The 13,280-nt window shown below is 48.5% G+C and overlaps 1 protein-coding gene across 4 annotated transcripts in view; it reads right to left on the bottom strand.

Annotated features, from left to right (window-relative positions):
* qkia (QKI, KH domain containing, RNA binding a) overlaps positions 1 to 13,280 on the bottom strand; it is an 88,631-nt gene that overhangs the window by 32,022 nt on the left and 43,329 nt on the right. For all 4 annotated transcript variants that reach the window (XM_031580564.2, XM_031580565.2, XM_031580566.2 and 1 more), the window contains exons 3-4: positions 11,579 to 11,695; positions 3,817 to 3,960 (exon numbers count right to left, since the gene is read on the bottom strand). In XM_031580564.2, coding sequence (XP_031436424.1) covers positions 3,817 to 3,960; positions 11,579 to 11,695 — 261 coding nt within the window. The remainder of the gene's footprint in view (positions 1 to 3,816; positions 3,961 to 11,578; positions 11,696 to 13,280) is intronic.

The following is a 13,280-nucleotide window of genomic DNA, read 5'->3' as shown; positions in this document are numbered from 1 at the left end:
GCCCTATGATAGACGCGGATCGAATGGCGGAATTCAAGGCAAACGGAAATCACAGTTCAACGTGGAACTGCAAAGATGTTGTCAGAGACAGCTAGCCAACAACTCAGTCGATCTCATTACATCAAGCGCTCGCGTTTGGTGGTCTTAAAATAAATAGTTCGATGGTGAAGTGACGCATATGGACTGTGAACTGAACAGGAAACGCGGTTGTAATAAAAGTGTATTTGTAGACTTCTAAGTTATAACTAGCAATGAACATCCCCCACCCTCCCTGCCCGATTACATAAATCCATCGCCTAGACAGATCAAAATGGAGATGTAAAAGCATTTTTTGATTGTGCATATGATTGATAAAACCAAATCTAGAGGAAAATAAAATGGAAAAAACACTGAACCTGGCAAAAAATAAAACAGATTTCACAAGGCCATACACTTGATACAACACATACTGTTTCCTTTCTGCTATGGCACAATTCTTCATCACCACTCTCGGGTAGGGGTGGCAAGGGTGCGTGTGTGTGTGTGTGTGTGTGTGTGTGTGTGAGGTTACACTCGGCTATAGAGGTGGGTTGCTTTGACAGGGTGACACTGTTTAAAAACAGTTGCAGCAGGGGAAGCAGCCGTGTTGAAGAGGCTTGACAAGAAACAGAGGGGATCATGGGAACACGGAGAGGGGCGGAGGGGGGTGTGTGAGTGTGAGTGTGTGAGTGTGTGAGTGTGTGAGTGTGTGAGTGTGTGAGTGTGTGAGTGTGTGAGTGTGTGAGTGTGTGAGTGTGTGAGTGTGTGTGCCTGGCGGGGGTGGGCAGGATCAGTACATGAAATCCACACATGAAAGAGTGCCTCAATCTCTATGTGTCTTTCTCTGCCTCTCTATCTCTCCCTCTCTCTGTCTCTCTCCATTCCTCTCTCTCCGTTACGCCTTCCATCTCTCCATCCTTCTCTCTCCTGACACTGGTGTCGAGTTGGTGAGAGTTGAAAAGTTCACAGGGCCTATGAGCTGATGGGTGTGTGTGTGTGTGTGTGATTTCAGAACCCTTACTCCCCTCCCTCCACACCCTCTCCTCCCTGGCAGGCTCCTGAGCGGGGAGTGGAAAAGCAGAGCTGTCAGGATAATTGCCTGTGTTTACATGCGAGTGTGTGTGTGTGTGTGTGGTTTACTTCCTGAATCACACTACTTTCCTGCTTTAGCACAAACTGTAAGCGCTTTAGTGATTTGGAGGGAGAACAACAGAAACTGTGGGACTGCAGAGAAGAGAATTCTAATGTGTCAGAGTGTGTGTGTGTGTGTGTGTGTGTGTGTGTGTGTGTGTGTGTGTGTGTGTGTGTGTGTGTGTGTGTGTGTGTGTGTGTGTATGCACTAATCCAGGGGCGTCAGAGGATGGCGGGTCAAGGGGGGTTCTCTGTCTGACTAAAACCCTAGAAGCAGGCTCACCCATGATCCTATTCTACGGGTAAAAAAAAGAAAAGAGAAAAATGATCTAACAGAAACTGTGACCCCGTTTGTTTTCAAGAAGGAGATTTAATAAAAACGATTTCACGCCGTCACACACAGGAAGATGCCCTTTATTACAGAACGAACCCCCCCAACCCCCCCCCCCCCCACACACACACACACACACACACACACACACACACACACACACACACACACACACACACACACACACACACACACACACACACACACACACACACACACACACACACACACACACACACACACACGGGATGGCTGAGCCTTACACTTAATCCAATTTACCCAGGCATGATAAAGGGCATTAGTGCCTATCCTGATGCCCACCCACAGTGACTATGCCAACAAAGCGTCTCCGCGGCAGTGCTAGCAGAGAGGTGGCAGAGAGAGAGAGAGAGGGCACTCTAGAGCTTTAAAAGCCTTACCACATCAGAGAGGGAGAAAGAAAGAAAGAAAGAAAGAAAGAAAGAAAGAGAGGGAGGGAGGGAGAGAGAGAGAGAGAAAGAGAGAGAGCGAGCGAGCGAGCGAAAGACAGAGAAAGAAAGAGGGAGAGAAAGAGAGGGGGAGAGAGAGAGAGAATGCTATAGCTGGGGAGAAGTGGGCCATCAGAAACCTAGGGAAACATGGACGCTCATTCAGGAGGAGATGGGGAGTTACTGCGAGTGCTAATGCTAGAGATGCTAACGCAAACAGGGTCAGTCATCACATAGGGGCATCCTGGCTTCACACACACACACACAGAGGGCTGCTGGTGCTGCCAGCATGACTGTGGACACGTGATTTGCCTGCTTGTATAATATTGTACCACATGTCATTGCGCTTGTGTTGCACCTCACAGGGCGTCGCTTTAGATCAAATGTGTGTCAGATGAATAAAGACTTCACACCTCCGGTGCGGAGGCCATTACGGAGTGGAGGAGTGTGATGCATGAGACGGCGTCTCTCTAAGGGATGCAGACCTGTCACATCCTCCGCCTCTGGATGGGGAGGTGAGGAAGGCGGCGGAATGATCATCAGTCGTGTGTGTGTGTACTATTTTTTCCAACCCTACAACTCACACACAGGTGACTCACACCGAGTCACCCCCTGCATCATACACACACACACACACACACCTTGGTAGTTTTTCCGTGGCGTGCGCTACGGGGGAGGTGCAAGTGCTCACTCGCTCAAACACAAAAGAAAAGGCCTCCCCCCGCCCCCATTGAGATAAACACACCGATTCATAATGGTGGATTACTCCCTGAAACAATAGCAGGATTGGGACTGCTTCATCTCCTCGTCTCCCTGCCTTCTCCTTCTCCCTCTCCCCCTCACTCACTCGCTCGCTCTCCCTCCCTCCGCTGCCATAGGAGTGTGTGTCAGAGGCAGCGCGGCACACAGTGGAATCAGACGCTGCCAAGAGAGCCATTCTGTTCCTCTCTGCCTCCACCCCGGGAGTAAGCCTGCTTTATGAGCCTCTGCCCAGTACCACTCGCTCCAAACGGGCCCACATTCAGCGGGTCTGTGCCTGTCTGGCTACCGCCTGACCAGCAAGATATTGTGTGTGTGTGTGTGTGTGTGATAGTGATTTTATGTGTGATTACGTGTGTGTGTGTGTGTGTGTGTGTGTGTGTGTGTGTGTGTGTGTGTGTGTGTGAGAGTGTGTGTAAGGGAGTCCGAATGTGTGTGTGTGTGTGTGTGTGAGTGTGTGTAAGGGAGTCCGAATGTGTGTGCGTGTGTGTGTGTGAGAATGGAGGGGGGTCTGGGAGTGCAGATGTCCGGCCGTTCTGTTCACCATGGGCATCCAGGCCGGGCACCTCCCCCTCCCAGTGGGACAGGAAGTGATGGAATGGAATGGGGCAGTGGGGGTTGGCACCGGTTGCCACGGTAACACACGGTAGGTGGGTCGCACACTGGCACAGTGTGTTAAACTTGCCATCAGAAACATGGTGCTCTGAGGGTACTGGGCCTAGGCCATGAAAGGGGGGGGGGGGGTCAGAGAGAGAGAAAAGATGCCAACACTGAGCAGGGAAAAGAGGAATGAAGAGAGTGTGTGAGGGGAAGGAAAGGAGAGAGGAGAAGAGAGGTGCAATGACCTGCTGAGAGGAGAGGAGAAAAGAGAAAGAGAGAAAGAGAGAAAGAGAGAGAGAGAGGAGAGGAGAGGAGAGACCCTGACAACAATGCCAAAGACCCAGGCTCATTGGTATGGAAGTCAGAGCAAATACTGAACGGTAAGGACAGCTCTCTGTCCCAGAGATAGTGTGTGTGTGTGTGTGTGTGTGTGTGTGTGTGTGTGTGTGTGTGTGTGTGTGTGTGTGTGAGTGAGAGAGAGAGAAACAGGGGAATATGAGGGGTACTGACCGCGGGCACCAGGAGCTTCTTGACCTCCTCCACGGCTCTCCTCATCTTGATTTCGGCGCGAGACTGCGTGTCCTCCACTGTGATGAGCACGTGCAGATCCTCATTCAGGTGCTCCCAGTTAGGCTTGCCTCTGTTCTGCTCCTCCTGGGAGAGGGGGAGAGAGAGAGGGAGAGAGAGGGGGAGACAGAGAGGGAGAGAGAGGGAGAGGGCGAGAGAGAGAAGAGACATGAGTGAATGTGACATGTGGTTAACAATGTGGCTTTCCTCCATGATGCTGCACACACAAGCAAGTGAGTAAGAGCGAGATAGTAGCTCCTCGACACAAGAGACCGTAGAATACACACTCCATAAGCCCTCCTCCCCCCCCTCTCCTCCCTGTCGCCCTTCCCTTTATTCTTCCACTCCCTCCTCTTCTCTTCCCGTCGGTCTGCGGTTGATATGGACTGGGAGAGACAGAGGCCGCCTCTCCTGCCTTTTGAGATCAGCACATCAAAAGCAGACAGCTCTGGCCCTGAAGCAATTAAGAGCTGCAGAGGACTTAAAGAACCCCTTCACAGAGAAAGAGAAACAGAGACCGAGGGGGGAGTGTGTGTGTGTGTGGTGCTTCAAGAGTCTACTTCCACCTCTCTCTCTCACACACACACACACACACACACACAGAGGTGTCAGAGGCAGTGGGAGAGCTGCTCAATGCCAGTGTGTTTCATGTGTGTGAGTGTGTATACAAATAAATAAATAAATATTAACAGGCTTGTCAGTGAATGTTTCTGAGAAAGCATGTGTGCATAGTGTAACTGAAAGTTTCTGATATAGCGTGGTGTGTGAAAACCCTGCATAATGGCATTTCCCTTAAAGGCGTGTGTGTGTGTGTGTGTGTGTGTGTGTGTGTGTGTGTGTGTGTGTGTGTGTGTGTGTGTGTGTGTGTGTGTGTGTGTGTGTGTGCACGTGCACGGAGGTGCTGCAGAAGAGGAGAGTGGCTATGATGAGTGAGTGTCTGTGCATGTGTGAAGTGTGTGTGTGTGTGTGTGGGTGTGTGTGTGTGTGTGTGAGGACAAAAACTCTGTTAAAGGGTCTGGATGAACTCCTTTCAGGTGCTAAAATGGCATCTCAGCTGGCCTTTCACTATCTCACACAATCCGAAAGCCCTTGGAGCCAGCGCTACTCTGAGAGAGGGGGGGGAATGGGACGGAGTTTCCTGGTACTCTGGCCTGAGCCTCAAAGGAAAGTTAAATGGAACCACGGCTGCTCCATTCAGCCCTGTTAAAGACCCAGAGTTTTATGCAGGCCAATGGTGTGTGTGTGTGTGTGTGTGTGTGTGTGTGTGTGTGTGTGTGTGTGTGTGTGTGTGTGTGTGTGTGTGTGTGTGTGTGTGTGTGTACGCCATTTGCACCGGTATCCGGGCCCATTCACGCGAGCATGTGGCACAAACGCTGCCCATCACTCAACTCATGGAGCCTGGCAAAGAAAGCCTTTAAATGCTTCACGTAGGAAACCTCACAAGGAAACCCTTTTGAATGTGTACTGGAGTGGTTGGCTATTGCTCAACCCACAAAACCCAAATAGGAGAGCCTTTATGCGGGTATCGGCTACCGTCTGACCCAAGGAAAAACCTGCAGCCTAAATGTGTCGTGGAGAACCTGCCTATCAAGAGCAACTGATAGTAAAAAACCCTCAGAAGGAAAGCATTTAATTGAGTACGAGTGTGTGTGTGTGTGTGTGTGTGTGTGTGTAGGGGGGCTGGGAGCTGCTAAATACATCAATAAATCAACACTCATCTCTTCAGTAGATACGGCAGTGTCAAAAATAACAAAAACAACAACAATGTACTCGATATGCATTGTAAAACAATTGTTCATGGATTTAGGGCTTTTACAGAGGCAGGTTCAGGTACTTCTTGTTGATTTATAGAATGTTAGCTCATCGCAGACCCCCCCCCCCTATCCTAAGTAGGGATGGGTATCGTTTGGTTTTTATCCGATACCGGTACATAACCGATACTTTTAAAACGATACCGGTGCCTAAACGGTGCCGGAACCGATACTTTTTTTTTTTAAAGCACAAAGCGACGATTGACGACATTAAAGAAAGGCTTTTTTCTTCAAATTGAACAATATATTAACTGTTTAAAGTATATTATAAATATAAATACATACAAAACACTTGGCTTCCAACTACAGCTTCAAACTTTTTAACTTCAAATTATGAACATTATATTAACTGTAAACAACAGTTTATAGTATACTTAAATACATATAAATAAATACAAAAAACAGCTTCAAACTTCTTTTGCAAAAATATGAGCATATTTGCCTTTGGAGTCAAAAATGTATTATTTTGTTTGCATTTATTTCATGAAATTTCACCATTTTATGATTTGTTTTATACCTATCTTTTCTATCTTGTTCATAGTTAATCTTGTTACTTGAACACACTGAGTACGAGAAAATGTGTACTGCCCCTTTAAGAGACTACCGTTGGTAGTTTAGCTGTCATCTCGTTTATTTTTCAGTCTTCGGTTGCTGATCTGCCGTTGACTCTTGCCTTCTCTCCCCTCTTTTCACGCAATTATTTTGTTGCATTTGCTGCACGTCGCGATGTTTGAATCTTTTTGTGCGAAATACAGCCACACTTTTGACCGTTTACCTTTCGGTATTTTCTCTGTTAAAAGGTTGATGGCTAGTTCTGTTTGTGCTTGCTCTGTGAAATGCTGCCTGCTCTTCACTGTATGTTGCTATGAAAACACCAATGAGCGTGAGCGACACAGGACCAAGTTTACATTGGGAGCTGGGGCAGTTTTACATGTGCCCCACGGAATCTGCCTAGCGACCGTGTTCAATTGGCTCAGGCACCGAAATGAAGCACCGAAATCTGCGTTGCATTTCGGTCCGGGTAGGTACCGGTTGTATTGGAACCGGTTCCATATTGGTACCGGTTCTCGGTACCCAACCCTAATCCTAAGCTGGCTGCCATGTCACACGCGCACACACACACAGTCACACGTGTGTGCATGTTGACAGAGTTAGAGGGCAGAACAGCCAAGGGTGGTATGACGCTTTGGCCCGTTTCACCTCTGGACTTTCTCACCCAACAGCACAATGAGTCAACAACACTCACACACACACACACACACACACACTGTGTTATGCCATGTTGTGCATTGTGTGTAATGTCTCCAGGTCCTTCTGTGAGGCAGAGATACTGGGGCACAATAGGTGGTAAGGAAGGCCCCTCCACTACCACATGGAACATATCCCCCTACAGACACCTCACCCAGGCCTACCGGCCTCCAGAGCAGACCCCTTTCAGTGCCTATGTGCTTGGCTGTGTGGTGGTTCTGGGTGACCGTATGCTTACATGTCTCTCTCCCTCTCTCTCTCTTTGTGTGTGTGTGTGTGTGTGTGTGTGTGTGTGTGGAAAGGGGGTCCATCTAACCAGTACCTCCCTGTTTATTGCCGCAGGCAAAAAGTCAGCCTGCAGTGGAGTGTGACAACTCCAGCCCCCACCTCTCCACACACACACACACACACACACACACACACACACACACACACACACAGCAAGGTCAGCTGCCTTCTCTATGGCAATCAAATGACATGGAAAAAGGGGGAGGGGGGCAAGCGCACACATGGCATTCTGGGAGGGCCGGTGAGCAGAGCAAGGATTTTGTTTATGGAAATGTGAAACCACCACCACCACGCATGCCCGTAATCAGGACAGCAAAAACATCAACGTTTTTCAACGACGCCCATAAAAGTATAAACACACTCACGACAAACGCGCGCGCACACACACACACACACACACACAGACACACACACACACACACACACACACACACCCCAATGATTCATATTTGCACTATATTTCCTGCATCTGGCTTTGCCATGTAAACCCTGTATCTGCTGCAACTAAATCCCTAATTCAAGGTTATGCTCTTAACATGCAGGGCTGGCATAGAAAACACGCTTTAAATAAAACCAACAGCGGGGAGACCATATGCGGGTTTAATTCCACCAGCGTTGGGCCACTCAGGCTAGGGCTAAATTTGAATAAAAAAAAAAAACAAGAAAAAAGTTAAACTAAAAGGCATGTTCACGTCTGCCATTGGGTCTCTCACACGGTCAGCTGCCGCCATGTTTAGTCTTGCCAAGATAAAAATACCACAGCACGCCAGCCTGCCCGCACCCACACACACACGACAGTGGGCAGCTGTCTCTCCACCCATCAGTCAGTCAAATGAGCACTGGGGAGTCCTGAGCTGACACCTGCTTGGACCCAGATGATCCCCTCGGAATAGTGAGGTGGACGCAGTACCAACCTTTACCTAAGGAGGCAGCAGGGAGCTGGCCAAGTGAAGGGTGCTGTGTGAGCTGAGGGGGCCCTAGAGATAATCTTCGCTTAAGGGCAATTGGGGAGATTTTTTTTTTAATAATTTGTATTTATATAAAAAAAAATTACAATTTCACCAATGGTTTAAATAAACAGTTTACTAATCCAAGCTCAAATCTGGGGTTGCTGGTGGACACAACGATTTCCTGCCTTTATACAGCAGGTCATCTCTTATTAATGGTCACGAGATATACAAACAAAAAAGGTGTGTGTGTGTGTGTGTGTGAAGCTTTGTGCTCAGAGAACAAGTTTAAAGACACCTGGCCCGGACATGTAGCGATGTGTGAAAGAGTCTAGCTTTACTAGAGGAACGCAGAGGCGCCAACATCCAGTGATGCCATCAGAAAGCAACCCTGTGATGAAACACGCCCACATAACAAAGAAAGCTGACCCGCCAGCCTGCCTCCGACGACGACGACCTTCAAACACTCGTCTTCTCTTCCCACACAGATGTTCCCTCGCTCTCTCTCTCTCCTTCTCTCTGATCACACCTTTGTAGGCTTGCTGCTTGTAATAGTTGATGAAAAGAGCCAATTCATTTGATCTTTTTCGTGCCTGTGTGTGTGTGTGTGTGTGTGTGTGTGTGTGTGTGTGTGTGTGTGTGTGTGTTCCCTTTACAGATGCAGTGATCAGAGAGTGGAGACCAACAGGGACAAGTTAGCCCCTCTTCATTAGCAATATCATAGCATTTCGGACGCATTTTGTATTCAGGCGCTGTGACAGTAAGGTCTCAATCTCCTATGTGCAAATGAGTTTAGCATTAAATATGGATGCTAACATGGCATGTGATATATAGCAGTGAATAACCCTAGCCTGAGGTGTGATGCTAGTAATAGTATAAATGAGGATTTGGACTATAGAGGGCTGTTTTGAGAGAAGTACTGTAGGTTGGTGGGGGGCTGATGGGAAGTACAGACCACTGCATCTTCACTGTGGAGTCAAACTAAACAACAGACCTCCTGTTACTGAGACTCTGGGAGGTCCCCTCCATCAGTGTGTGTGTGTGTGTGGTGTGTGAGTGCTGTGATTGAGATTGGTGTGTGTCCATATGCGAGTGTGTGTGTATGTATGTATGCTGGTGCATTCACGTGTTTGAGAGAGAGAGAGAGTGTGTGTGTGTGTGTGTGTGTGTGTGTGTGTGTGTGTGTGTGTGTGTGTGTGTGTGTGTGTGTGTGTGTGTGTGTAGCTGGGCTTCAAGGAGCAGATGGAGGATCCATCAGGGGAGTGAATGATTCTGAGCTTGGGGAGTTCAGTTTTTCTGGCGCCCAACATTACATAACATTACAGAGGGATCTTAGCCCTGTATCTCGGTCATCACCCCATCCTCCCCTCTCATCTCACCATCTAATCTCTTGCTTTCTCTCTCTCCGCCTAAACCACATCCTCTGGTCTCTTTTCTCTCTTTCTCTGCACCTCCCTCTCCCCCATCTCACCTAATCACCCTCCGTCGTTTTCCAAAATTCACCCCTCGCACTCGCTCTCTCCTCTATGTTGCTATTTTCCTTCTCCCCACCGCTCCTCTCTCCATCTCTCCATCTCTCTCTCTCTCTCTCTCTCTCTCCCCGTCTCTCTCTCTCTCTCTCTCTCCCCTCCTCTCGTGCCAGAGGCAGGTCCCCCTGAGGGAACAGGCAGCTGAATTATTGAGAGCATAAAAACGCAACAGCTAATGGATCCTGAATAAACAGACTGCCTCATAGCCCTAAGTCTGCCTGCCTGTTTCTCTCTCTGTCTGCCTGGGCCTCAGACTGTAGAACTTGGATAAAGACCTCCAGCTAGCGGAACTAGCACTGCATTAGCACAATGCGCCTGCTACACCTGCTGCAGAATGATCAGGCTGTAGAGTCTGTAGTAGAACGTTCTGCCTGTAGCGTATGCGTAAACACACAGTTTGTGCTAACGTATTCCAATACACTCTGAATCTGCATGAGATGTCCCTAACATAGAAAGGTCAACCTTTAACGTCTGTAAAAGCCTGCAGACCTCCTGCTAGAACGCTCTGCCTAGGGTCTGCTGAAGTACCTCTAACATGTACCTTGTGGGACATAAACGGCGATGAAAAAAAAAAAACAACATTGTATAATATGATATCCTAGTATCATCACCCTGTCAAAACAGCCGAATACCCAGCATGATAAATAGTGAATGTGAAAAACTACACTACAGTTATATGATATACGATAAAAGGTAACACTGTTGCCAACAAACAGAAACACACACACACACTACAGTTACGCAATATATGCTAAAAGCTACCACTGTCGCTAACAGACAATAGCATAGCTGACTGCGCTGAGGACTAAAGCCAGTTTGAACCCTGCCTGGTGAGAAGGTGTAAAACAGTCCTTCTCTTGGCCCTGGGGTTTAGGATTCTGAGTGAAGCCACAGAGCTGGAAAACTCACATTTCTAGGATTTGGGTTCCGCAGGGAATACTAGAACGTTCCGCTGCTGTTCCGTGCCTCATTACTCCAGACAGGAGTAGGCCCTCCGGGCAGTAGAGAGTGTGTCTACATAAGTGTGTGTCTATATGAATGTGTGTGTGTGTGTGTGTGTGTGTCCCTTGTGAGAGGATAAAGTACACTTGTCCAGTCTTAGCTATGCTAATGCCCCATTGAAGGGCCATTCCTCCTACAAATGAACTCCACTAAAGGCGGCACAACAGAGAGAGAGGGGTGGGGGTGGAGGGAGACTGGGACTACTACATGTGTAATCTCATCACACACACACACACACACACACACACACACACACACACACACAGCAAGGAAAAAAAAAAAATCCATGTCCTAATCCATGATCTGGTTTTTGAGGTCAGTATTAATTTATCTGGAAAAATGATCTCTGCCTAGCTATGTTTAACGAGAACTCTTGGAAAAGCTGTCCACACCATATGGTGATGTTCCTGGGTGTGTGTGTGTGTGCGTGCGTGTGTGTGCGAGGGAGAGTTCAGCACGGATTTGACTCTTCAGGAATCTACACACACCCCCGGCCAAAAGCACATACATAGCGTGCAGACTCCAGTCGTCTACTTGTCACTCTAGAGGTGACTTTCCACCACCATACCTCACGCTACTCTGTGTGCTGTGTGTGTGTGCTTATGTGTGTGTGTGTGTGTGTGTGTGTGTGTGTGTGTGTGTGTGTGTGTGTGTGTGTGTGTGTGTGTGTGTGTGTGTCGATATGGGGGCAGGGTGGCACCAACTGCAACAGAATCCTGCTATTTGTATGCTAACCTAGGTTAGGTTATAGTTGGGTTACGTTCAGGTTTTTGGGATTGGGTTGTTTGGCAGTAATCAGATAGTTGAACTTGGCAGATTAGCGGCCATGATTGACTGTGACTGTCAGGGTTGGAGCAAGTCATGTCTCTAGTGCGCTCACCTTCTTCTTGTCCCTCATGGAGCTCTTGCCCCGCACCATGATCTTGCAGCCGGTCTCCGCTTCCAGCTGCTTGGCTGTGAGGCCACGAGGACCCAGGATCCTGCCCACGAAGTTATACTGCAGAGAGACAGAGAGAGAGAGAGAGAGAGCAGAAGGTTAGATGGCAGTCTTTTTATACACACACACACACACACCAAGAGGGGGGGGGGGGGTTAAAGAGCTGCGCACACACACACACACAGTCTGTCCATCCACAAACACCGCAATGAAGATGATGACTGTCCGCTAACTGGTTTAACTGGAACATGAGTATGCTGTCTGGAATGCGTGTTATGTGAGGGTGTGACACACACATGGAAATGTGTCCATTCCTGTCGCCTGACTTGACCCGCAAGAGTCAAGTTTTTCCCAGAACCTCTACAATCCCCCACCCCCCTCCAATCAGCACGCTTTACACCTGTCAAATCATTGCCAGCCATCTGTGCCCATCTCTTCCAAACTTTCCTGAACTTTAGTAGGACACTGAAGAACCCAGGAAGCTCAAAATCCCATGATTATCTCAGAGAACACATTTTCACAATAGCGGTCAGATCTTTACTGGAGAAATAAAGAGTTCAGAGGAAGTACTTGCAATCTCCTTCACTTGTGGCTTGGTTATTACCCCTCACTTCAAAATAAAAGTGTCTGCCAAATGAATACGTTTCAATGCGTAAAATGTAAAATGATACCATCGGGGCGGGGGTTCCCAAAGTCCTCTAACCCTGCCCCCTCCCACGCACCCTCCCCTCCCCTCCCCACCCTTGACCTGGCCTTAGCACAGTTCACCTTGAGCCGACCTGCTTGCCTTTAAAGGGGGCGTGAGCAGTAATACTAGTAGCGTTTTCAGCTGCGGTCCAAGAATGGTGGCTGCCAACCATGCGGGCAAGATAAGGGGTAAACAGGCTGTACTGTGCCTCATACTGGGGGGGGGGGGGGGGGGGGCAGGCTAGGAGCGACGGCAAGAAAGAAAAAGGGGGAGGGAGGGAGAGAGAGAGCGAGTGCGAAAGAGAGGGAAATGTAAAGAAAAAGAGGGAATCTCCTCCCTCTTCTTTTCCTTCAGATATGAAAGCAAAAGGCGTGAAAAGAGAGGAGGGAGACGAGAGGTTGAGAGTGTGTGTGTGTGTGTCTGTCTATGAAGGGGCTCTGCCGTTCAAACCCCATTTCCGTGTGGAGTCCCCTCTTGAGCGCCGGGGGCTTGGGTGGCTCTGCTCCGACAGCGAGTGTATTTACCGCCGTAATCCCCCCTCTAAACAACACACTTCTGCCAGGATCAAGAGGAAATATGTCCAAATAATCCACTAGCGCAGCACCAGACACTCACAGCGCTGGTTGGTTGGTTGGTTGTTTATTTATTTATTTGTTTGTTTGTTTGTTATTTCTGCCAACAAACACAGGCCGAGCTATAGGTGGGTGTGTAAACAATAGGGGCCCTTGTTGCGCCTGACAACAGCCGAGGGAATGAAAGAAAAGTAATTGATCACAACGAGGCATTTAACCCTCAGCATCCTATAAACACACACACACACGAGTTTAGGGCTCTGTAAGACCGGATGAGGACAGTTCATTATGTCCCTGCCATCTGACTCCAAATAAGAACCCAGAGACATGGCTGTTAGCCCCACATGCTAACACCCAGCAGAAGCTCAGGCAGACACTAGCAAGC

This window comes from Clupea harengus, chromosome 14 (genome assembly GCF_900700415.2).
Source record: "Clupea harengus chromosome 14, Ch_v2.0.2, whole genome shotgun sequence".
In the NCBI taxonomy this organism is placed as follows: domain Eukaryota; kingdom Metazoa; phylum Chordata; class Actinopteri; order Clupeiformes; family Clupeidae; genus Clupea; species Clupea harengus.
The sequence above is the reverse complement of the archived record's forward strand: the minus strand, read 5'-3'. Positions and strand labels throughout refer to the sequence as shown.